Source organism: Arachis ipaensis, chromosome B06 (genome assembly GCF_000816755.2).
Source record: "Arachis ipaensis cultivar K30076 chromosome B06, Araip1.1, whole genome shotgun sequence".
Taxonomy (NCBI): Eukaryota; Viridiplantae; Streptophyta; class Magnoliopsida; order Fabales; family Fabaceae; genus Arachis; species Arachis ipaensis.
In genome coordinates this window covers 114,832,107-114,857,490 of record NC_029790.2, presented here as the reverse complement: position 1 = coordinate 114,857,490, position 25,384 = coordinate 114,832,107, and the positions used below count along the sequence as shown (strand labels likewise).

Here is a 25,384-nt window from a genome sequence, read left to right as displayed (position 1 = left end):
GTTATTGTTGATTTCTTGCAATTGGGTAGTTATAGATTTATTATTCTTGCACTTTTATTATGCTTCCTTTTTATGCCTTCTAAGTGTTTGACAAAATGCTTGGTTGGATGTTAGAGTAGATTTTGAGCATTCTTGGCTTGGAAAAAGAAATTAGGAACTCTTGAGTCATTAATTAATACCCAACTTATGTTGGTGATCTAGGGTTGTTAGTTAATATTGTTTCCATTGACTCTAATCTCTTGCTAATTCAATTAGTAAGTTGATTAGGACTTTTGGATTGAGATTAACTAGTCCTATTTGACTTTCTTCCTATGTTGAAGATAACATTGTACCTTCTTCCGATGTTTAAGATGACTTAATAGGATTAGCTCTTGTTAACTATTGTATTATGATTAGTGACTAGGATAGAAAGCCTAGATTCTCAATCCTTGCCATGAATGTCTCTCTTTATTAGTTACTTTCTTTAGTTGCTTACTTTACTTTTGTTGCCATTTAATTTCTTGTACTTTTATCAACCCAACCCCCTTTGACCTCTGATGAGTGGATATTTTATATGCTTTTTGGCATAACTTTCATATAGTTTTTGATAGTTTTTATTTAGTTTTTATTGAGTTTTTATAGGTTTTAATGTTAAATTCACATTTTTTGATTCTACTATGAGTTTTTGTGTTTTTGGACAATTTCAGGTATTTTCTGGCTGAAATTGAGGAGATGGAGCAAAAGTTTGATTCAGAGATAGAGAAAGCACTCTGTCCAGATTCCAGATCTGACCTCCTTGCACTCGGAAAAGAATTTTTGGAGCTACATAAGCCCAAATGGAGCGTTCACAATGGCTATGGAAAGATGACTTCCAGAGCTTTTCAGCAATGTATAATAGTTCATACTTTGTTTCGGATTAGAAGGCCTAAAACAGGCATCCAATGCCAGCTTCCTGCCCCCTTTCTGGCGTCCAGCACCCAAAGAGCAGAGCCTGGCATCCAAACGCCCAGAGAGGACCCCCCAGCTAGCGTTCCACACCCCAGAGACCTCATAGCATATGGATCTCATCAAAACTCAGCCCAAACACTTACCAAGTGGGCCCCAGAAGTGAATTTTAGCACTAAAAAGACTGTTTTACCCTTACTAGTCATTGTTTAGTATTTAAGGGATATTATTCATGTTATTCGAACAACTTTACATCACTTTTACCATCATACACGTTTTACCATCAGCATAAGGTTCTAAACCTCCTAGGTTGAGGGGAGGAGCCCTACTGAGTCCTATGAATTAATAAAAGAATTACTGTTTATTCTTCGATCCGTGTTTGATTTATCTGTAAGATGTATATCCGATCTTCATCGTGGTGAATAGGATGATCTGACAAATTAGCTCAAGAGCTTTTCTGGAGCTACAGAAGTCCAAATAGAACGCTATCAACGGAGATAGAAAGCATACTTTTAGAGCTTTCCAGCAATATATAATGATTCATACTTTGCTTTGGATTAGAAGGCCCAAAATGGGCATCCAACGCCAGCTTCCTGCCCCCTTCCAAGCGTCCAGCGCCCAAAGAGTAGAGCCCAGCGTCCAAAGGCCCAGAGTGGACCCCCTAGCTAACATTCCACGCCCAAGGAGCCTCATAGCACGTGGATCTTATCAAAGCTCAGCCCAAACACTCACCAAGTGAGGCCCAGAAGTAGATTTTAGCACTAAATAGATTGTTTTACTCTTACTAGTCATTTGTTTAGTATTTAAGGGACTTAGTTCATGTTATACGTACTCACCTTACAACATAAATCATTTTTTCTCATATTACATGTTTCACATTGTCTTCTACCTCAGTATGAGTTTCTAAACCTCCTAGGTTGGGAGGAGGAGCCCTTCTAAGTCCTATGAATTAATAAAAGTACTATTGTTTCTTCTTCGATCCGTTTCTGATCTATCTCTAAGATGTATATTTGATCTTCATCGTGATGAACTGGATGATCTAACTAATTAGCTCTGTTCATCATATTAAGACGAACGTGCCTGACAAACACTCGCGTCTACTTGGGTTCGTGTGAGTACCTGGAAGAAAAGCACGAGCCAACAGCTATGTTTATACATCTCTTAGACGATTAATCCACAATTTTGTTGGGGACTTCTCGAGACACCAGTTCAACCAATCTCCGGGGAGATTAAGGTCTCCGTGGTATAGGCTAGACTCCAAAGAAGCAGCGTTCTCTGATCCAGAAGATTCGACCTTATCTGTGGCATTTTGAGTAGGATCGCCAGGAGAACGACTTGCTAAGCGCTTCACCCTCCATTGGATTGAAGAGGAGATCAATGACCACGAGCAATGACTTTGATCACTTACAGCCTGCCATAGAAGAAGATTATTCACAAGTAAAGAAGATAATAGTACCAGAGTTAATTCAGAAAGACAAGGCAACTCCGACTCTCAACTCAATTCCCAGCATATAATTCCTAATAGTTAATCCAATTGGCTTTATCCCTTTCAATTTCATAATCAAACTGCATCTAAACATAAACCTTCTAATTCCGCCTGACTAAGACCTACAAGACAACCATAGCTTGCTTCAAGCCACAATTCTCGTGGGATCGACCCTGACTTTCTCAGGTATTACTTGCACGACCTAGTGCACTTGCTGGTACTGTTGCTGTACGAAAAGGTGTGGGATTCTGCGTACACGCACACCAACCTCATAACCAATAATTAGGCACTCGATTGTAATTCCTAGGAAGAATGATCTGGGACTAATAATCTCGGTTATTTTTATTGAATTGGACTTGTGACAACTAAAACTAAACTTTGATTGAGTGTTACTTGTCGGTTTGGAACTATACTTGCAACGAAGTTATTTTTCTTTTACCAAGAAGAAATTCTAAGCCGACGGTTTTACTCACATCAAGTTTTTGGCGCCATTGCTGGGGAATTGCAATGTGTGCTTATTATTAGTTATTGTATATATGTAAATATTGTGAATATGTTTGCCTTTTGCTTCTTTGTTAGTTGTTGCTAGTTTTAGGAGTTTATTTTCATCATTTCTTGTTAGCTTTTGTTTTTATTTTGTCTTGTCACTATGAATTCTCACCACTTTGGCTATGAGTTTGGTTCAAACTATGTTGTAGGGAATGAAAACTTCAATGAGGATATGCATCAAGGATTTGGGAATCAAAGGTGGGAGGAGCCCCAAGCTTATGGACAACTTTCTTGGCAACAACCTCCTCCGGTTTCTTATGGGTATAATCCAACTCCTAATGCATACCAACCTAATGGATGTGGTGACCCTCATTGTGGTTGTCAACCACAATNNNCCTACTCACAAGCCTCATACCACCATTCACCTCCATATGATCCTAACCCATATCCATCATACCAACTACCATATGAACCATACCTAGAGCCACCACTATTCCAACACCAACACTCCCAAGAACCACCAAGACTTTCACCAATATGAACCACCTTCCAACTATGACACTCTTCCTCCAAACAATGAATTCTCTCTTCCACCACCACCTTCATTAGACGAATCTCTCCAACGCCTTATGCAAGAACAACAAGAACTTCTAGCTCATTCCCAAAAGCAAGGGGAAGTCGTGGCTAGCTTAACCAAAGTGATGAGCCAATTGGCATCATTGTGCTCAACTATCCAAGACACCCTTTATTGTTAAATGTGGGGGATTAATTGAGGAGCACAATGAGAAGGAAAATTTGGAGCTTCAAAGTGAAGAAGAGGAGTTGAAGCAAAAAGTGCAACAAGAGGAGGAAGCTGAGATTGTTGAAGAAGAGGAAGAAGTGGTTGAAGATTTAGGAGATGTTGAATGCAAAGAGGAATCTCAAGTTGAAGAACCTTCTTCCATAGAGTTTGAAATTAATATTGAGGAGGATAGTGCACAACCTCCAAGGCCTATTATGATTCAAGAATTGGAAGAAATGGGACAAGCAACAAGTCCTCCTATCTATGATGATTTCGCAGCAACATATGATCCTTTTGAATGTGATGGATCCTTCCCCATTGAACTTGGAATTGATGTTGAGGTAGATTTCACTCAACCTCCTATTTATGACTTGAGTAATGGGGAAGAGCTAGAAGACATTGGTGAAGAAGCATGTGAACTTGAGGAAGTTTGGCAAGAGGTAGAACTTGAAGAACCTTGCCAAGTGATGGAAGCCCGTAGAATTGGATGGACGGGAGTGGAATGTGCTTTAACAAGATTATTAGAAACTTCTCTACCTAAGTCACCATCTATTCCTTCATTTGAGTGGGTAAAAATTATTACTCTTAGCTTTATTATCCCACTTGAATTTGGCTTGCCAAAACGGATGGCTAACTTAGGGCGCTTTGTGGAATGAAGCGTAAGAGAAGGATGTTTAGTGGTTGGTGGTGTAAATCTAGATTCATTATGGTTGAAGCTTCAAGGATTAGATGCAAGGGTTGGACTAGTGCTCAATTGGATGGATCTAGGAGGATAGTTTGGTGCCTTAGTGAGAATTCAGTTTGCTTCTCACCCACTTAGAACTATGATGATCAACTTGAAGATGGGTGTGAAAACAAAGTGTGGGATTCCGAATCACACAAAGAGAATCAATTTTGGGAGCTCATGGTTTGTGAAGAACGCCATCAAAGCTTGATGCAAATGACATGGAATGATGGAGCTTATTCGAGACTCAAGCATTGGTGGATGTTCAAAGATGAATTCAAGCACAAGCCACCTTGACTAGAGCTCTCCATAAGTCCAACTTAAGGACAATAAATAAAAGTGCTAGGTGGGAGACAGCCTACCATGGTAACATCTTTTCATTTTTCTCTTTTGTGAATATTGGTAAAATTTGTTTAATTTCATGTTTCATTTGGTTGGTTGAGTTTAGTTGGTAGTCTAGTATGTTAAATAAGGTTTGATGGTGTTTTGGTAGCTGTTTGGATGTTTGGAATGCTTGGTTTAGTACTAGAAATTGGAAAATTTCGAAAAACAGAGCACCCAGCCACGCGTACGCATCACCCACGTGTACGCGTGACCCCCAAGTTTCCAATATCCCACGCGTACGCCTCGCCCACGCGTACGCGTGACCCCCAAAATTTTCAGGCGTAGTACAAAAACCAGAGAGTTGTGCGCGTAGTGTGCTAAAATTGTGCCTCTAGCACAATTTTGACCCAGGCATACACGTGACCCACGCGTATGCGTCATCTGTCTCTCTCTGCACTGTCACGCGGGTGCATCGAAGATGCGTACGCATCGGACCCCAATTCTGCTATCCACGCGTATGCGTGACCTGATGCGTATGCGTGACCCACTCCCCTGTTTCACCCACCTTCTTTTCTTCTCTTCTCTCCATTTTTTTTCTTCTTCCCTCTTCTTTTCTTTTCTTTACCCTCTTCAACCATCATCCAACACTACTAATCACCATCTAACACCATCTCTATGTGTTAGTTAGTTAGTTAGTTGTCTTAATTTTAGTTTTAGTGGATAAGTGTTGGATTATTAATTTTGTTTGTTGTTTATTGCTGCTTATTATTAACTGAATGCTATTCTAGCATAATTATTTTTGATATTCATTGTTGGATCTCTTTATTGAGGCTACTTATTGTTACTTGGTTTGGAACTCTTCATGCTTAACATTTTTGCATACCAAGTACTCACAACATTGCCTTCAAGCTTTATGAATCTTTTGAATTGCATGTTTTGGCCTGCATATGATTTGATTTCATTATCTATGATGAGGCAAATTGTGTATAATCAATGCATATTTTGTTAGGTGATGCTTGTTTATAATTGACCCCTATTCACATCACCTATTTCATGCATTGAAATTTTGTAGTTGTGAAATTGGATTAAAAGCTTACATAGTGACATATTTTTGAGCTTTCTAAGTTTTGTTGACCATTCTTGCTATGTGATTAATTTTAAATTCTATCTCTCTTTTCTTAAGTTCCATAGCATCAATGCCCTCCATCTTTATGCCACTTAGGTAATGCGGACTAAACTTCATTGTGTATCATTGTTTGATGTGTGAGCTCTATATTTTATTTGATTCATTGAATTCTCTTGCACATCAACCAATGACTATTCAATATCCATTTCACAATTACTCGTTTATTGCTTGAATGCTTTGATGCTTCTTTATTGCTTATTTGGTTGTCTTAACCTACAAGTTTTCTATAGAGTATCTCGAGCACACTAGAATGAGTGAAGTGCATACTTTTTTTGTGTAATTGTGGCATAGATTTTTATGCTAGTGTGTGTGTGTTCTAAATCACATGCAACTTAGAACTCACACACTATTTTTCCTTAATGTCACACATTGATTCACTCACTTCATTTTAGTGATCATCACCTCATTCCAACAATCTATGCTTCCTTGCTTGTGCATTTACTTGTCTTATTATATCCTGTTTCCTATTGCTCAGGATGATTCATCATAAGTAAAAACAGAAGCGGAAGAAAGAACACGCAGCAGCCGGTTGATCCACCAGCTGAAGGTGGCAATCCGTATAGTTACCGTACCCCCTTGCTCATCTTTGAATGCACTGAGGATGGTGCAAACTTTTAAATGTGGGGAGGTCGTCCGACCGATCGGTATTTTTGGGTGACAAATTTCTAATCCCAACACTTTTGCATTTCATTTTTAGGTCATTTAGAATTTTAGTTGCATTTTCTTAGTTGCATATATATAATAAGCTTAGTCAAAATAATGAAATTTTCCAAGAAATTCCTTTTGTATAGGGCATTGATACCCCAATTGATTTGAAAAAAAAAATTATTGAACTTGCTTGAATTATATATTGTGGAACATAATTTTTGAGCTAAGAACACACAACCTTGTGAGTTTTGAGCCTAATTGTGTGGTTACATCATATAACCACTATTTTCCTTCTTGTGTGTGATTATTCTCTTTCAATGATTGTAATCTTTGATTTGTTTGATTCTTTATGTCCATTATTCTGTGTATGAATGCACTTATATAATTGAGGCCTTCATTTCATTGAGCTCACTTACCCAAATGGCCTTGCCTTTTATCTACCATTGTAAGCCAACTTTGAGCCTATGTTAATCTCCTTTTATTCTTAATTTTAGCACATTACAAGCCTTAAAGCGAAAAAAATAAATGTCACTTGTTTGGATATTTGATTAGCTTAGGCTAGTGAGAGTGCTTATCATTCAATTGTGGGAAATTTAGGAATATTGGTTGGGATAAAAGTGTATTTTTGTACTTTCATTAAAGATCTTGGGAATTGGGTACATACTCATGCATTAAATGTGTAAACCATATGCATTGATATTCTTGTATATATTTCAGTTGAAAAAAAATGAGAAAAAGAAAAGAAAAATAAAAATAAAAAAATAATAAAAGAAAAAGGAAGAAAAAGAAAGCAATAAAAGGGGACAAAATGCCCCAAAGTAAAGTTCAATAAAAATCGATGCATATGGGTTGTGATAAAAAAAGAGAATGCATAAGTGTGTGAAAAAGTGAAGAATGGGTAGTTAGGTTTGTATTAGATTTTATAGGTTGTCATAGGTTAAGTAGGAAGTTTAGGTTAATCAAAGATTCAAATTTCAATCTCACTTGACCAAATATAATCCTTACCTTGACCCTAGCCCCATTACAACCTATGGATAAGTCCTCATGATATTTGTATACATGCATTAAATAATTGTTGATTGTTAGATAAAAAATAAATCTTAGAAAGCATGATTAAAGGAGAATTGAGTGAATCAACTCTATACACTGGAGCGACTAGAGCGGATACACATCCGGTGAGGGTTCCATTACTCAATTACATGTTTTCACCTATGATCATCTCTTTTCTTGCAAGTTTGTAAAATCTTTTCAATAACTCAATTCAATTGTGGGTTTGACTTGGTTGTTAATACCATTAGCCCTTATGTTCATACAAGCTTTCTTAGGAATTGATCTATTTTGACCAAGTAGTTGCATGCATTTAGATAGATTGCATTTAGATAGAGTGCAATCTTCCACTCGAAATTTCTTTAAGTCCCCTTGAGGCTTCGGCGTTGGCTTGTCATCAACCCTCGAATCTAAGTCCGCTAAGAACACCCCGGCTGCCTCTTTTGATTTCTTTCTCAATGAGAGACTGGCATTATCACAAACGACCGCCGCTTCTAGGTCTCCTCGGATGGAACCTATAGTTCCACTATCCGTCACAAACTTCATTGTCAGGAATTTTGTATATATGACAACTGAAAACTCGTTGATCGTTCTCCTTCCCAAGATGATATTATAGGAAGTGGAGTGCCTCAAAACCATGAACTCTGCCATCATTGACCTTTTGCTCTCCCCGATTCTAACACAGATAGGGAGTGTGATTGACATGTCAGGTCTTATGTAGTTATTGCCCAAGCTAACGATCCCGTGTTGGTGGGTTCTGAGGTCAGTTTCTTTGAGCACCATGGCATCGAACACATTTCTGAACATGATGTTCGAGTTGGTCCCAGTATCCAATAGGATTTGCTTGACCAGGCCCGTCCCGATCATTGTTGTAGTCACCATGGGTGGGTTCTCGGGGAGATCGTGACACCACCTATCCTCTAGACCGAAAGATATCGCGAGAAGCTCCGTAGATTGGGTTTGGAGATTTTCCGAAGACACAGCTAGCATCTTAGTGTCCTTCTTTGCCGCTGACTTTGACTTGGGTGGCGCGTCTCTCCAGATCACAACATTGATGACTACAATTGGAGCGTTTTCTGCATTGTCGAGAGGCCCTTGTCTTGGCCTTACAGCTCGGCTTCGATCCACTTTAAAGCGCTCGTGGTCTCTTCTTCTTGGTTCTCGTATAAACTGTGAGAACTCCGTCAACTTTCCTTCTCGAATGGCTTGTTCAAGAGCATCCTTGAGATCAAAGCAATCCTGAGTTTTATGGCCAAAACCCTTGTGATAGTCGCAGTACAGGCTTTTGTTTCCACCTGTCCTGTCCTTCAATGGCCGAGGTTTCGACAGGATGCCCTTGTCTGCGATTTGCTGGTAAACTTCCACAATTGGCGATGTGAGCGGGGTATAGTTAGTAAACTTGCCCACCCGGTGAAACGGCTTGAACAGCTTACCCGACGTTCCTTCCTTTGGCGTCTCCCTCTGCTTTTTCGTGTACCCGGGATGACGAGCTGGAGGGTTGGGTGGCTACTATTTATTGGCTGCCACTACTTGACTAACTTCTTCATCGTTGATATACTCCCTCGCCACGTTTTGGATTTTCTGCATGGTCCAAACAGGTTTGGTGGTGAGGTGCTTCCTAAAGTCCTCGTTCAACAGGCCATTGGTCAGGCATAGGCTCGCTATCGAGTCTGTCAGGCCATCGATCTCCAAACATTCATCGTTGAACCGGTTCAGGAACTTCCTCGTTAGTTTGCCAGAATGCTGCGTGATCCGCAACAAGTTAATCAGGTGCTTGGCTTTGGTTATCCGCGTGGTGAACTACGCTAAGAACTTTTGTGAGATGTCCGTGAAGGTCGTAATAGACTCTTGCGGGAGTGCGTTAAACCACCGTATAGCTAGACCTGCTAGGGTTACCGGGAAAGCTCAGCACCAGACAGCGTCACCAACACCCTCTAAGTTCATTCTGGCCTCAAATATCGTTAGGTGTTCCTGGGGGTCTTTTGTCCTATCGTACTTCATGTCCGTCGGCTTGTCGAATTTTTTCGGTAGCCGGACTTTGAGCATCGAGGGGTAGAAGGGGGTTGCACCCATGATAATGGGGTCTCGTCGTTTCCTTCCTCTGTCTCTCCTGGTCTCTCCATGGCCCTCCGACCTATCATAGGTGTAGTCGTGAGACCGAGCATCAGTTCGTCCGCGTTCGTTGTGTCTCCTGGGGCTTCTTCCTCACTCTTCTGACCTCCTGTCGAGAGAACGGGTGCGAGATAGACTTGGGCGAGAGTCTTTTCTGTGTTCGGGACGGTAGCGGTCCCTCGTTGATAGCTCTTTGTCCAAGTTTTGCACTCTGTGTCGGAGTTCTTGTATGATCTTTGAATTGTCGTCGCCGGTCCCACCATACGTGCGTCTCCTAGGAGATTTGGAGGACGGGTCGTCCCGACAAGATAGTGGTCTCGATCGTTCTTGGGAGGAGGCTACAAAGCTTACCGTGCTTCTCAAGCGGGCTCCCCCTCTTCTCACATTTCCTCTATGTAAGGAAAAAGCTCCATACTCGTGCCAGGTCTCCGCAGACGACGCCAATGTTTAGTTGCTCAGGCGGCAGGTAGATCGAGTGAGGTTGAGGCAGGGTGCAACCGGGTGAGGTAGGACCGAAACCTGAGCGCGAGCTTCGAGGGCGAAGAGAGCATCCAAGTCCTTGGTGGGTAGGCGGGTGGGGCCACCTGCAAGGACACTCCGATGCCTAAATTAGTGTCCGTACGAAGTGGCGGCTAATTAGGGTAAGAAAGGTGACGTACCTCTGAGGAGGGGTAGGTCCCTCCCATTTATATTCTGTACACAGGTGGGCCCTCTGCGATTAGGCCCACTCGACTGGAAGCTTCTGCTAGCTGTCCAAGTTTCTTCCGTGATACGGGAGGTGACGCGTGGGTTGCCTCTGAGTTCATGTTGGTTGACCCGGTGGGTCCAAGATTTGTAATTGGACCCAGGGTCCGTAACGGGCTGGGCCAGAACAAATATATATATGATGAATTTTTAACTTTATAATTTTAGATTATTGTATAAATATAGTTAGTATGATCTTATTTCTATTATTTGACTATCAATAATGCCCTTATGAATATTTTTTATTGCATAATTTACTTCGACAAAAAATAATAAAATTTGATTTATGAAAATTTAAATTTGAACGCTTACTATGGTTAAGCTCAAATTTTAATTTATGTATATTTTTTGTTATTTTAAAAATTATTATATATTTTTAAGATTGTTTAATTATGTTTATTTTTTAAAAAGAATTGTTATTATTAAAGAGCAATTAATGTTTGTGATAGTCTAAAATAAAAAAAATACAAGATATTAATACTCTGAATTTTCAAAATATAAATCTTGAAGTAAATATATATATGATTAATGGTCATAATTGGAGGACTTTATTTTTATTTTAATTTTTCTCATAACATGTTTGCTTTACTTAAATTTTATTCTTTTTGGATTGCTATTTTTTTGGTACACTTAACTCTCATTAGTTTATATCAATTAAAATTTATAACTTGAAAAAAATAGACACACATCTAAAAGAATGAACAAAAAATATTTTTTTTAATAAAACATTTATGTCGCTTTAGCTTTTTTCTGCATCATATCTAAATAATATTTGGGAGTAAAAGGAGAAAAAATTTTGATTGAATTGGTCTTCTTACAACAGAAATTTTAGGCTATGGATTCCTTGCTCCTACATTTTTGTAGGTTTATCATTAACCATCATAAAAATAATTACAAAATGTACCCCGTTTTTTTTTTTGAAAAATTGACTAATTAGATTTTGACCCCTTTAACTTTTGTTATTTACAATTTTTCTCTTTTTCTTTTAGTTTCAGATTCAAAAGAGAAGAGAGGTCTGCTAGGGTTTATAGATTGGAAAACCTAACTCTGCCCTCCCCTTTCTCACCAAACCCTATCGCTATGCCCTCCAATCTCATATCGCTGCAATAGCCCGGACGCAAAATTCTCTTGCCGCATCACTCAGTGAGCTCTCACATTCACCGTAGTATTCTCAATTTCACTGTATCCTTTTTGTTTTCGCGTGTTTGATGTTGCTTCTTGTTCGTTTAGGTTTCATCCATGCGTCCGCCGCCGCTCCCTGCGTCCGCCGCCGCTCCCTGCTTCTGCCGCCGCCGCGCAGGACTCTGCCTAAACGCTTGGAGGTTAGTTAATCATTATGCCTTTTCAATTCACAGTTGACCAGTATATTTATTTTTATGTTGATATGTGATTTTACTCTATGGTATTCCTGTGAAATTTTTTGATGAATTTTCAAGTGGGTTACCACCGTCTTATGTTTCAAGCGGGTTACTCTATGGTATTGTTATTAGAGGCTGTTGTTTCTTTCTTTTTTGTGTCACGAATTTCAGCGGCTAGATGCGAATCAGAAAAACTATACGGAAATAAAGTTGCGCCTTGGTAACAGCTATAACTTTAGAACTAGTGGTAATAACTCATTCCAAAGTGCTTGTTCCAAGTTGCACCCTTACTAACCACTATTGCTTTCTATTGGCATCAAAGTGCCCTTAAACTTGCAGTCTTCTATCATAGTTAATCGGCAATTGGAATAAGGCAATGCAGCTTAAAGTTTATATATATCCAAACACACCAAGGCATTCTATCAAACAGTTAAGGTGCAATTAAGAAACAACTTTAAGATGAGAAATTGAGAATAGAGAAATGAAAAAGAAAATTCAGTTTAGAATGTTATGTTACTGGGATTACCTGAGAAATTCAATAGATTCCTATGGCAAATATGAGGATTCAGAGGAGCCTGTGGGTTGGGTCTGCTACTTCACCATCAACGAAGAGGAACGGAGGCACCAAAGCGCGACATCAACGACGGTAACCTGGCGGCTTTGGACAAGGCAACGATAACCCAGAAACGGCGGAGCTTTCACTCCCGCAACGACGGGATCTTCGAGCTCAACGGAAGCGAAGAGGAACGGGTGGAACGAAGCAGAAGGGGGAATTGTACTGCCTACTTTTTTTTGGTGGAATTGCACTGCCTACTTTTTTTGTTTTGTTGTGGTTTTTAGTCACTTGATAAGAATTAAACTTGTATTTTGCTGCTTCATGTTAATGCCTTCTGAATTTCGATTATTTTTTATTATCCTATGTTATGTAAGAACAAATGTGTAGAGAAAGGAAACTGGTCATTCAAACTCTGGGTTGCTGTGGGGGATCAACAGTCAAGCCTTCAATATTGCTCCTTTTTATTACAAAGAGAAGTGGAACATTTACTATGAACTTTTTAGCTTTTGATTTGAGTTTATGTTTTAGTTATTAGCACATGAAAAGAAAAACCGAAGTTGTTGATGTTCTCTAATTCATTTTCCCATTAAATGATATAGCAAAGTGACAGAGCAACATTCTTTGTCAAATTTAGAAGGTGGTGGAAGGGTGTAAATATATTTTAGAAGGCCTATGTTTTGGTGTTTAGGAAGTTATGGGTCAAGAATTTTCTCACGAAGGGGTTAATAGCGAGCATACATCATATGATCAATATGAGCAGGAGAAAGAAAAATATGAGGAAGTTGACGTGGATTATATGGATGAGGATGACACAAATGTGGAACCAATGTTCGATTATCACGGCTTCGATGAAGGGTATAACATTGACTCACTTGAAGACATTGGGATGATTGAATTTTGGAACACCAGGGATGAAGATGTATGTCATTTTCACTTTTCTGATGTCGACATTGCATTTGAGTTCTACAATAGATATGCAAAGACAAGAGGCTTTAGTGCTCGGAAGAACAGGACTAGGAAGAGTCGTGCGGGCGCACTTAAGTTGAGGAATTTTGTATGTCATCGTGAAGGATTTAGACCGCCAAATAATTACGGCATTGGAAACCTTAAGAGAAAACCTACTCCCGAGACAAGGTGTGGCTGCAGTGCAATGATGGAGATTCATGTAGATGCACCTAGCGGTCGTTGGTTTATTTCTTATTTTTCTGATGAACACAATCATCCGCTTCTGGATCCTCGGTTGACTGGATTGCTCCCTGGGCATAGATTCATGTCCGAGGCTGATATTGGCCACATGGTTAACATGAAAAATGGTGGGATTAGTGTTGGGCAGATATATCGGGCATTAGCAAATCAGGCATGTGGCTACGAGTATCTCTCTTTCACGCAAAGGGACATGTACAATAAAATAGCAAAGCAGAGGCGCCAATTACCCGGTGATGCACAAACTCATAGTAAAGTCCAGAAATGTGAATTTTGAATAAAAACTAATAAAAACATAATAAGAACTAACTAAAATATACTAAAAACATACTAAAAACAATGCCAAAAAGTGTATAAATTATCCACTCATCAAGGATTTGGTGTCGAAAACAAGAATTGGGTCCTAGATATGTATAAAAAGAGACATTCATGGGCAACTGCACATATAAGAGGGAAGTTTTTTGCTGGTTTTCGGACTACTTCTCGGTGCGAGGGATTAAACTCAATCATTGCAAAGTATGTCAATTCAAGGTACAATCTGGTTGAGTTCATTCAACACTTTAATCGTTGTGTCGACCATATAAGGTGGAAAGAGGTCCAGGCTGACCTCGCCTCTGTGAATGGGAGACCCATTATGCAAACCTGTTTTCAACAGTTAGAGAGGAGTGCTGCCAATATTTACACCCTATCAATATTTCATATGTTCCAACCAATCCTTGTACGGGCTGCATCAATGAAGGTAATAAATATGAGGCAAACTGGCTCTTATGTGATTTACTCTATCGGTTTGGACCAAACGCCAAATGAGATGTGGCGTGTATTCTGTTGTGACATTGAGATGGAATTCAATTGTTCATGTATGAGAATGGAATCATTTGGCATACCTTGTGAACACATAGTTTGCGTCTTGGTGCATGAAGATATAGAGGAGTTGCCAAGGTCGTTAGTCTTGCCTCGGTGGACCAAGACTGCCAAAGTGGGTTTGCAAAATGCGGTCGGGCTTCATTGGGATTCTTTGATGCTAAGTCAATACGGTTGTTTGATGGATTGATTTATACAACTAGCCAACTTTGCTTGCCGAGATAATGAGAGATTTATCTTTACACGGGAAATGGCTATGAATTTGTTGAATCAATTTAAGGAGGAAGATGCTGCACAAAAAGGGGGGGTCAATGATGCAGATAGTGTAAGAGATGGTGTGCAAGTGGATGCTTTTGGAGCTGGGCTCGCAACCAATGATCTCGGACATAGCATGCCAAGGGACCCAAGAAAATGTAGGACAAAAGGGGGGGCTTCAGAGTCCAATAAAAGAAAACATCGATGTGGACAGTGTGGCATGGAGGGCCACAATCGAACAACTTGTCGTGTTCGTCGTGGCATCTCACAGTCAGAAGGCCTTGGAAATGACACATTTGATAATGACTCGGATGACCACATGAACATTGAAGATGACTCATTTGTAAGTATCTTTACCAATGAGGTATGACAAAGTTTTATTTGCTGCTTATTAGCTAGTACTAATGATATTATATTGCTGATATTATAGGTATATGATGAGAGTGCTTCCTACAGTAGCAATGAAGTGCTGTAATAAGGTATGGTTAATGCTTTAAGTTTCTGGTATCCTCTAATTTTTAGTTGATTTGGAATTGGTGTAATTTTTAATTTATTTTTGTAATATTTAATCTTATTCGAATTCAGCTTTTGCGATGGTTGATGTTGTTCGTGTTTATAACTAAAGGTTGAGGTTTGTACTCTTGTTATGGCATCATAGAAATGTGAAGCATTTGCTTTTTTATTCCATCATAGAAATGAAAAAAGAAAAAGGTATCTTGGTTGATATATCTGGAGATCATATCCCCGATGATCTGTCAAAATAAATGGAACTTGATTTTGATTTGCTTTCTAGTGTGTGTATATATATGTGCAACAATGTTAACCGATTCTTTGCCTTCTGGCTAAGGTACATGGGGTACTTTTTGCTGTTACTGGTTTTATTTGAATTTTAGATTGAGTAGTTGAAATGATGTTTTCTTAGATCAAAACTTTATCATCTTGTAAGCAGATGACTTAAAAGTAACAGGCGTTGGGTGGTTTGCTGCTGGATTTTGTGTTTTCTAGTAAATGAATGAGCTATTATTTGATGGATTAAATCAGACAGCTAGGGATGTTGCCTATGTACAATGGCCAAGTGCTGCAATGATGTATGCACATTCATATGACCAATTTAGGCATGTTGTTTTCCAGGTAAGCCACAGTTTAATTTACTCAATTCAATTACTTGGTTTACACAAATGTTTCTGTACTAACTTTAAAATACCGATACATGTTAGAAATAAATTGAATCTTCTTTAAAAAAGGAGGGAAAAAGTAAAGATCATAGGTTTAATTGGCTCTTGGTTGTTTAAATTAGCTTGTTGGATAGACTTGTTGGGTTTGCAATTTGCAATGTTCTCATGCATGGTAATTGTGTCATTTTTGGATAGACTTCTTTGATAACATACCACTCAAAGATTTGGACTTCAGGCCATTTTGATTATCCAACTTCTTGTGTCGTTTATTCAAATTGTGTGATGTATTGACATCTTTCCATCCCAAACAGTTGTGCTTATCTTCAAAATTTGTGGTTTTCATGATAATGCACTACTTCACTTTGATTGAATCCTGCTTCCCTGACAAGTGTTAAGGAATCTTGTTTTCACTTTTATATTTTCACAATATATACTTTTATTAATTTTGTATCATGATTCATCTCATAAGGATTTGTATCTGTATTGCAGGCTCCGTTTGGTCAACAGCCGTTGAGCTTTGACTATTCACAAAACTACTAGATGACATTTTAGGGGGGGAAGTTATGGAATTGGATGCAGAAGTTGTTACCTTAGTATGTTTAGTTGTTTCATGTTAGGTTTGTTCTTGAGTATTCTATCATAGACATTTGTTGCTGTTGTAGTATGTCTTTGACTTTCAGTTTTGATGGGTTATACTAGCATATATGATATCATATCTAGTACTTCTAGTTTGACAGTCTATATAAAATAGTGGATTTATTTCTAGACTTAAATTTGTGATAAAGTTTCGGTGCTGTTTTTAAATACCTTGTTAAAGTTGTGGAGGCTAATAGAATAAACTAAAATTTAGCTAAAACAAAATTTCATTATTTTATGCTTTTTATTCACAAAAATATTAGAGGGATGAGAATATTCAATTTAAATATTATAGTAATTTATCCCTTAAGGTTTAAACCTTTTCCCCATTTCTTTTAGATTAATTTTTCAATAACAAAAGAGCTTGGAAAAAGCTATTATATAAAAATTAAAAAACTTACTAGTAAACTTTAATGGAACATGACTCTATTCTATAACACTAGTATTTTTAGCAGTGTATCAATGCAACCTTGTTTTTGAAGCAGTTGTGCTGGAATCTTGGGTTGCAGATCATGATGTCAGAAAAATGGAAAGCCCAAGTCTAAGACCTAGGCTTTGTAATAAATTTTTATTTCAATGACAAGTCAAAAGTGGCAATATTTACCCCCTGGTTAATCACATATTGCAGGATGCTGCATTGTTTTGGGGTCAGCAACCATTATCTGCTAGCGAGTATGCTGCAAGCACTATAATTCCAGCATGTGCTGCTGTTGTTGAGACTTCATATACAATTTTTATTGTGATAAACTTGTTAATTCCAGAATCCGAACTACTTGTGATTGTGATGTTAATTTTTATATTTTTGCCTCTACGTTTCTTGCATTATAAGTACAACCGCGCACTTGAAAGCAATCGCATCATTCTCTTAATACACAATCAAGTACCAGTGTTGCAATGCAACTCATTAAAGTGTTAACAACTTTGATAAGAGAAATTTATTTAATAGCTTTTATTATTCTCAAATCCTATAACAAGGGCATCAGCCCAATGAATTTGGTGCATGTCTAAAGGTGCTTTCAATAAAATTAACGCTGGAAGATAAATATAAAAAAGAAAAAAATAGCTAAAGCATTCCAATTCTTTTTATAAGTTCTTAACAGGAGAAGGAAAAGGTAATACACAACAAGAGTAATAAAAAATATCTAATAAATAAATGCGTCTATTTTAGTAAGTCTAATAAGAAGACATAAATAATTCTTTTCAATTTAAATAAAGATGTTATGGGTGTATCATAAGCCACCATAATTGAAACCTCTCGTTAACATCTGACCGTATCTTATTCCAATCTCCGGTGACGAAATCCAATGCTAAATACATTCTACTCCTTTCCTCATGCATCTGTAATTTATTTTACCAAACGTTAACACATGTATTAGTGTAATTAAAGAGGGAAATTGTCTATGTTAAAAGTTACCTTTGGAGGGACCACAGGAGTAAATTCCTGTTGTACATCCATCCACTGCATAACCCATACAGCTGAATCATTGCTGTGTGAAAACGCATCATGCAATACAACATAAGGAAGTCGAAAATAGTATATATATAATATTAAATTAAATAACCAACAATTTGAATAATTACCTATTTGAGCACCTAGGAATACCTATTGCTTTATGGACTTCCCAACCCTCAAAACTCACTATTTCTTGTATACCACATTTTACATACTTCTCTGAAAATATTATTTCAGAAAGAGCCACTCCCTGTAATAAGAATAGTGTGCTTTATTATTCGAGGTAATGTTATTATTAAATTTGTTTCTATAGTAGGAGAACTTACTATATTTCTAATATGATGCTTGCGTGGTTCATCATCTTCAACCTTACAGTGAGAGTCTAAATGATAAAGTATTTTTTCAGGGATGCTCATTACCATTAGATACCAGTGATCATTATCCTTGATTGGGACATATATCTGTATAACAAATACGATGTAATATGTATAAGTACAAGTTTGAGTACTTTTTATTATAATAAAAATATTCCAATAATTAATGAGAACTTACAAATTGAAGGTCACGGGTTGGTGGCATATAATGTGCATATTTTTCTAGTAGGTCATGATCTTCCATATGTAACGTAACATCATCATGGGAATGTTTGAGCACAATGGTTATTTATTTTACTTAATTAATATCCAGAAAATCAAGATTTTGACTTATCGCAAATGATGGTGGAAGGGACCAAACATTTTTTAATTTGGTCATGCTAATATTTGATGTTACCTTCAATGCCATCAGCTTTATTACCAGTTCAGACACTTGCTTTCCAGGTACGAGACAGAACAGATCTTTTCTAGTTGCAGTTGTATCGTGAATATGAATCAAATCCTCTCTAACATAAAGCCAACACGTTAGCCACAGAGAGAACTAAAATTAAAAATAAAAGATTAAAAAAAATGCTCACGCTATATCATTATTAGCAGCAAAGATATACATAGCCATGTTGACCAAATCCTCACTCAACCTCATATATTGTGGTGGTTTGAATGAACAGTTAAGATTCTACACAAAACGTAAAGGTTATCCACAATATACGTATTTGAATACTATGCCAATAATTTTTTTTTAACTAAATCAAATACCTTTGGGATAGAAGTGTTCTTGAAAGCCATTTTTTTTTGTTTCGCAGCGGTCGTTAACCGTTCTTTGTCTATGGTGAAAGTTAAAGGCCCTTTGCGTACTCTAGTTTCCGCCATCTTGCTTGATAGTTGACCTTTGTGCTCAATTTTTGGCATTTTAGCTGGTCGTGCAAACGCCATATTTTGGATAGATGGTGGATTATTAAATCTTGCCAATTTGTCCTTTTGCCTTAGAAACGTACTCGGAAGTTCTTGCACAGTTTTATTAGTTTTGCTATTTCTATGAATACCGAATCTTGACTTTGGCTTCGATTTTTCTTCTCCATCCAGTCATATTTGCATGCCTTTGTAGAACGATGATGGCAGATTGTGCAAAATCTCAACGTCCTTATTCTCGTCGGATAAATCCGTAAACACACAATTTTCGGACTTTACTTGCAACGGGCTAGAGTTTTTCTTCGTTACATCATCACAGGGTTTATTCTTCATCTCATATAGGTCCGTATTGTCGAATTTCTCATGCTTCTCATCAGTTTTACATTGAAGGGAGGTTAATTTATCAAGTGACTTCTTCGCCATCCACATTGCCTTCTCCATCTCATCAACTCTCTTGGATAAAGACTACATTATAAAATAGAAAATTAGCATTGGTATATATAAATAACATTGCAATATTATCATGAGTTGGATATATTACCTCTATGGCATGTAGTATTTGTTTCAACGGAGAATTTTCAATAATTTCCATCGAAGAAGATCCAATGTGATCGTCTACTACTTTTTCTTCCATAGCTCTATTAGATTGTAATTTTAGTTTTAGTAGAGATAGTTAATAGTGTTCTATGCTTGAGCGTTTATATATAGGAATAAGATTATGTTTTCCACAATTAATTCTCTTTTAAAGTTTAAATTTAAATATGATAAGCAAAAATTAGTCATTATACTTTAAATTAAAAAAAATATATATCCAAAATTAAAATAGGTTTCCACGGCATAAATTACCCAGCCTATTATTCTTAACTTCTTATCTTTTTACTCTAATTAGATAACCTTTTTTAAAAAAGATGATAAAAATAAAATATCTTAAAATTCGTATTATTTTTATCTTATCTTATCTTTTATAACTGAATTCGCTATATATTCATCTTAAGGGGTTATATGGTACCGTACAAGACAAAATACTATCTGAGCGAGTAGTAGAAGATGGCTCCAATAAAAAATACACAGTTCAAGAGTATGTTTAACGATATAACAAAAAGAATAGAAAATTTAGAATCGGTCATTCATGTTCTACACCAAAAAATTGATTTGATCATGGCACAACAGAAAACTTCCACAAATAGTAGTTCGATGTTGGATCCTACTGTAGTTATGCATTCTTCGGAAAGTACAAAAACTAGTGATCTTACTGGTATCATGCCAATTCAACCCAAGAAGTTATTCCACTTGGATATTACTCGTGAAGCTTCAACTTCATCTAATGGACAACCACATGTTAGAGTAGGAGCTGTACTGCCAAAGGTAACCCTAATTTTTTCCTTCTTTCGTTTATGTTTTTCTTTTTTCCTTATTTTTTATTGTTACCTTGAAACTATTTTTTTTATGAGCAGTGATGGACACTTATTGCATTTGAGCCTACTGCTTCGATGATGTTAACCGATTCTCAAGCCGCTGTTGCAACCTATATTTTTTCGAAAACGTTAGATCCGTACGTGTGGTTAATGATTATGTGTATAATGTAATGGTGTAGAAATTCTATGATTCTCCCAACTAATCACTTTATGATTTTGGCAGTTCTGAAGAGTTGGTAATCTCAGATGAAAAAGGTTATAGAAGTACATTTAGATGTCTTGTGCCGGAGAGATGTGTCGAATCACGAGTAAGTATAGAGGTCAATGCATGTTATACAATTTCTTGTAATTATATTTTTAAGCCTCTATTTACATATAAACATGTTTTACATATAATTTTAATATATTGTAGGTTATAAATCTGGTGGCACTTATGATGACACGTGTATTTCGACGTAGGAATGAAGATCCAATTTGCTGGTTCATGCCTGAACATTTTGCAGTAAAGTTATCCCTATAATATCTTTAAATTATTAGTTAATTTTTTCTGTCTAATAGTTTGAGTGGATATACTAATTTATAAGGAAGTTCTTGTTTCTAGACTAAACCATGCTATGTACTCACACGAGTAAAGTGTATAATTAAATTATCAATTCAAAAATAGTTGTTAAATTGAAGACATATTTTCATTTAACAATTTTTTTTGTATGCAGCAATATGCTTTAAGCGACAAATACACACCGGCTGAGGTTATCTCTGATTTCCTTGGAGCATATATTTCACTCAAAATTAGCCACGTCGCTAGCTAGGGTACAAGTGACCAATTTGTTTCCCATTAATATGCCTAAAATTTGTTTTAGTGTTTATAATGGTTTAAGGTTTATCGCTGGTTTTTATCCCTATCTGTGAGGAACTATATTAGTATTTGGTCATTGTGGACTTTACGAGTCGTCGTCTAATCATATTGGATTCACTGCCTTGTGTCGAAAAACATCAGCAACGCAAAAGGAACGCAATTAAAGTGGTTATTATTTATTCTAAACCAGTACTCAATCATCTAGAATCACTTAACAAATTAAATAACCATTTGTTGTAACTAGTACTCTTAGTTAATTTAAATCAATTACAATTCACTCTTCTTTTTTTTGTCATGAATTCACTCTTGTACAGGAAACTTATTTAGAAGCGATGTTAGATGATCATATTTTTGCTGATGATAAGTCTAAAGTTGTAGATTGCTCCACTTTTTGGCCTATGACACCTTTTGGCCTACCCACTCAAAAAAATAGATCGTAAGTCTAATATTATATATATATTTTTTTAAATATCATAAATCGTTCAATAGATTATATCTTATATGTATATAATAAGTATTTGTTGAATGCTTTTTATCATAGGAATGATAGCAGAGTTTGGGTGACCGGTTGGATGAGAGAATGTATTTTACAAGATGACTTCAATATTCAGGTCATATTTATAAGAAAGTATTTTTAAAATAATTTTTCCAACAAACTTCTAATTAGAATTATATCGTTGGTGCTCTAAGCAGATTAACGACTCCACACGAATGAGACTTGCCGTGGATCTGGTTTTAGAGGAGTACAACGATTTGTGTCTCGTAATACAAGAAAATGCTTGGCAATATAAGACCAAGGTGGAAGCAGAGCATGAAGACATTTTTGGGAATGAAGAATTATCTTTTTAGATATTTTTAATATTTTCTTGAAAGACAAAATACTAAGCTATGTTTCATAAGTTATTTACACTAATTTATCCTTCTATGTTTTACAATTCTATATTACTAGTTCCCTTTACATTATCGGTTACAAAACATTAATTATTCACTCAACCACTATATATTTATATATTAATTTATACAATTTTTTTTTAACTAAATAATTGATTACCAGTATACCTTGGCTTGATTTAAAAAAAATGGAAATTCAAATCGCCAAGACTTGATGGTAGACATGCTAAACAATTATTGATATTTTATAAATTTAATTGTGGTAAAATCAGATTATATCTTGGGAGAATAAATAAAAATGTTCACGTTACATGCAATTAAGCAAAGATGACCTACATTGTTCAAAAGTCAAAACTAATATGCTATAAAATTAGAAGTAAAATGTTCTTATTTCTTCTTCCAAGACACTAACCCCAACCCTGAAAGACGCTTCACCATTACTTAACATCTTTTGTAGAAGGTTGGGGGTAAGGAACAATGTGATAAAGGTTTTTTTAAACCTATACAAAAATTGTGCTTTTTGGCAATATTAATAACAATCATCAACACGCACAATGAAACACAGAATTTCCAAAGCATTTTGTTTTATTTGCAATTTTTTTTACACCTGTTTCATTATGGGGGAATCCTCCATTAAGAGGAGATAGGTGGATTCTGTCCATGATGTTAATTTTAGGGGCATCAAGAATTGCCTTGGGCAATTATCTGAATGAATTTAAATGGACTCTACAAAAAATATATTTCATGAAAACGGACATATGAAAACAAGATTTACAACTCTAAATCTCTAATGCTTTAAGATGGGGATACAAAATAGATGAGAAAAAAAAATCAAAAGTTAATGGACTTTCTTACTAAACTATATTTCCTGAAGAGTCAGGAAGTGAGTGTGACAACAGACATAAACACAATGAAGCCCTCAAAATCTAAACATATGGATTCCATTTCACTAATATAAATAACAAGATAAGAAAACAAATCAGAACTTGAGCTGGATTGGACCTTTATTTAAAAAAAAGAAATATCAATATTTACATGAATCAAAACCCCCAAAAAAATATATTTACATGACATCATGAAATACAAAACATGACTAAACCCCACCCAAAAAATAAAAAATCTACAAGACAATATTATATACAACTTTTACAGCTTTGAGTGATTACCTTAATAGAATGGTTAGCTCTCTACATCATACACAATATTTGCATGCTCAACTAGTATACTAACAATATGTTAGGGAAACAAAACACCCAAAACAAAAAAGTGGGAAAAAAAATGATACAACAGCGAGCCAATCAAAAACGGGGCACAATAGCAACATCCTGTGCTAAATTCTAATTACATCAATCAAACATAAGTTCTAAGCAGTCTTCTACATTACAGACTTCAGCAAGTTAAACCCATTACATCAACAACTTCGGTTTTTCTTTTCATGTGCTAATAACTAAAACATAAACTCAAATCAAAAGCTAAAAATTTCATAGTAAATGTTCCACTTCTCTTTGTAATAAAAAGGAGTAATATTGAAGGCTTGACTGTTGATCCCCCACAGCAACCCAGAGTTTGAATGACCAGTTTCCTTTCTCAACACATTTGTTCCTACATAACATAGGATAATAAAAAATAATCGAAATTCAGAAGGCATTAACATGAAGCAGCAAAATACAAGTTTAATTCTTATCAAGTGACTAAAAACCACAACAAAACAAAAAAAAGTAGGCAGTGCAATTCCACCAAAAAAAAGTAGGTAGTGCAATTCCCCCTTCTGCTTCGTTCCACCCGTTCCTCTTCGCTGCCGTTGAGCTCGAAGATCCCGTCGTTGCCGGAGTGAAAGCTCCGCCGTTGCTAGGTTATCGTCGCCTTGTCCAAAGCCGCCAGGTTACCGTCGCTGATGTCGCGCTTTGGTGCCTCCGTTCCTCTTCATTGACGGTGAAGTAGCAGACCCAACCCACAGGCTCCTCTGGATCCTCATATTTGCCATAGGAATCTATTGAAATTCTCAGGTAATCCCAGTAACATAACATTCTAAACTGAATTGTCTTTTTCATTTCTCTATTCTCAATTTCTCATCTTAAAGTTGTTTCTTAATTGCACCTTAACTGTTTGATAGATTGCCTTGGTGTGTTTGGATATATATAAACTTTAAGCTGCATTGCCTTATTCCAATTGCCGATTAAGTATGATAGAAGACTGCAAGTTTAAGAGCACTTTGATGCCAATAGAAAGCAATAGTGGTTAGTAAGGGTGCAACTTGGAACAAGCACTTTGGAATGAGTTATTACCACTAGTTCTAAAGTTATAGCTGTTACCAAGGTGCAACTTTATTTCCGTATAGTTTCTCTGATTCGCATCTAGCCGCTGAAATTCGTGACACAAAAAAGAAAGAAACAACAACCTCTAATAGCAATACCATAGAGTAACCCGCTTGAAACATAAGACGGTGGTAACCCACTTGAAAATTCATCAAAAAATTTCACAGGAATACCATAGAGTAAAATCACATATCAACATAAAAATAAATATACTGGTCAACTGTGAATTGAAAAGGCATAATGATTAACTAACCTCCAAGCGTTTAGGCAGAGTCCTGCGCGGCGGCGGCAGAAGCAGGGAGCGGCGGCGGACGCAGGGATGAAACCTAAACGAACAGGAAGCAACATCAAACACGCGAAAACAAAAAGGATACAGTGAAATTGAGAATAGTACGGTGAATGTGAGAGCTCACTGAGTGATGCGGCAAGAGAATTTTGCGTCCGGGCTATTGCAGCGAACTGAGATTGGAGGGCATAGCGATAGGGTTTGGTGAGAAAGGGGAGGGCAGAGTTAGGTTTTCCAATCTATAAACCCTAGCAGACCTCTCTTTTCTTTTGAATATGAAACTAAAAGAAAAAAGAAAAAAATATAAATAACAAAAGTTAAAGGGGTCAAAATCTAATTAGTCAATTTTTCAAAAAAAAAAAAAAAAAAGGGGAAC

The 25,384-nt window shown here is 36.8% G+C and overlaps 1 protein-coding gene and 2 long non-coding RNA genes across 4 annotated transcripts; 2 read left to right on the top strand and 1 right to left on the bottom strand.

The window, feature by feature from the left end:
- LOC107648374 lies at window positions 12,417–12,946 on the top strand. The gene is made up of 2 exons (XR_002349863.1): window positions 12,417–12,618; window positions 12,754–12,946. It is a non-coding gene; the product is annotated as an uncharacterized LOC107648374 (long non-coding RNA).
- On the top strand, window positions 14,664–16,643 carry LOC110263496. Of its 2 annotated transcripts, XR_002349263.1 has the most exons (4): window positions 14,686–15,041; window positions 15,129–15,177; window positions 15,648–15,829; window positions 16,363–16,643. XR_002349263.1 is itself a non-coding variant. In XM_021104833.1 (2 exons), the coding sequence occupies exons 1-2, from the start codon at window positions 14,694–14,696 to the stop codon at window positions 15,171–15,173; spliced, it is 393 nt and encodes a 130-aa protein (XP_020960492.1). In that variant the 5' UTR covers window positions 14,664–14,693; the 3' UTR covers window positions 15,174–15,243. The 2 variants fall into 2 exon arrangements, 1 of the variants encoding a protein (XP_020960492.1); XM_021104833.1 differs by lacking the exons at window positions 15,648–15,829; window positions 16,363–16,643 and having other exon boundaries at window positions 14,664–15,041; window positions 15,129–15,243.
- On the bottom strand, window positions 24,153–25,262 carry LOC110263495. Its single transcript, XR_002349262.1, has 3 exons — window positions 25,136–25,262; window positions 24,976–25,048; window positions 24,153–24,370 (listed from the first exon to the last, which is right to left on the bottom strand). It is a non-coding gene; the product is annotated as an uncharacterized LOC110263495 (long non-coding RNA).

Bases quoted from the DNA above. Each gene is read 5' to 3' on its own strand.
- LOC110263496 (XM_021104833.1), top strand. From the start codon at position 14,694: ATGGCTATGAATTTGTTGAATCAATTTAAGGAGGAAGATGCTGCACAA. The intron at 15,042-15,128 runs GTAAGTATCTTT...CTGATATTATAG, and splicing joins ACATTGAAGATGACTCATTT to GTATATGATGAGAGTGCTTC.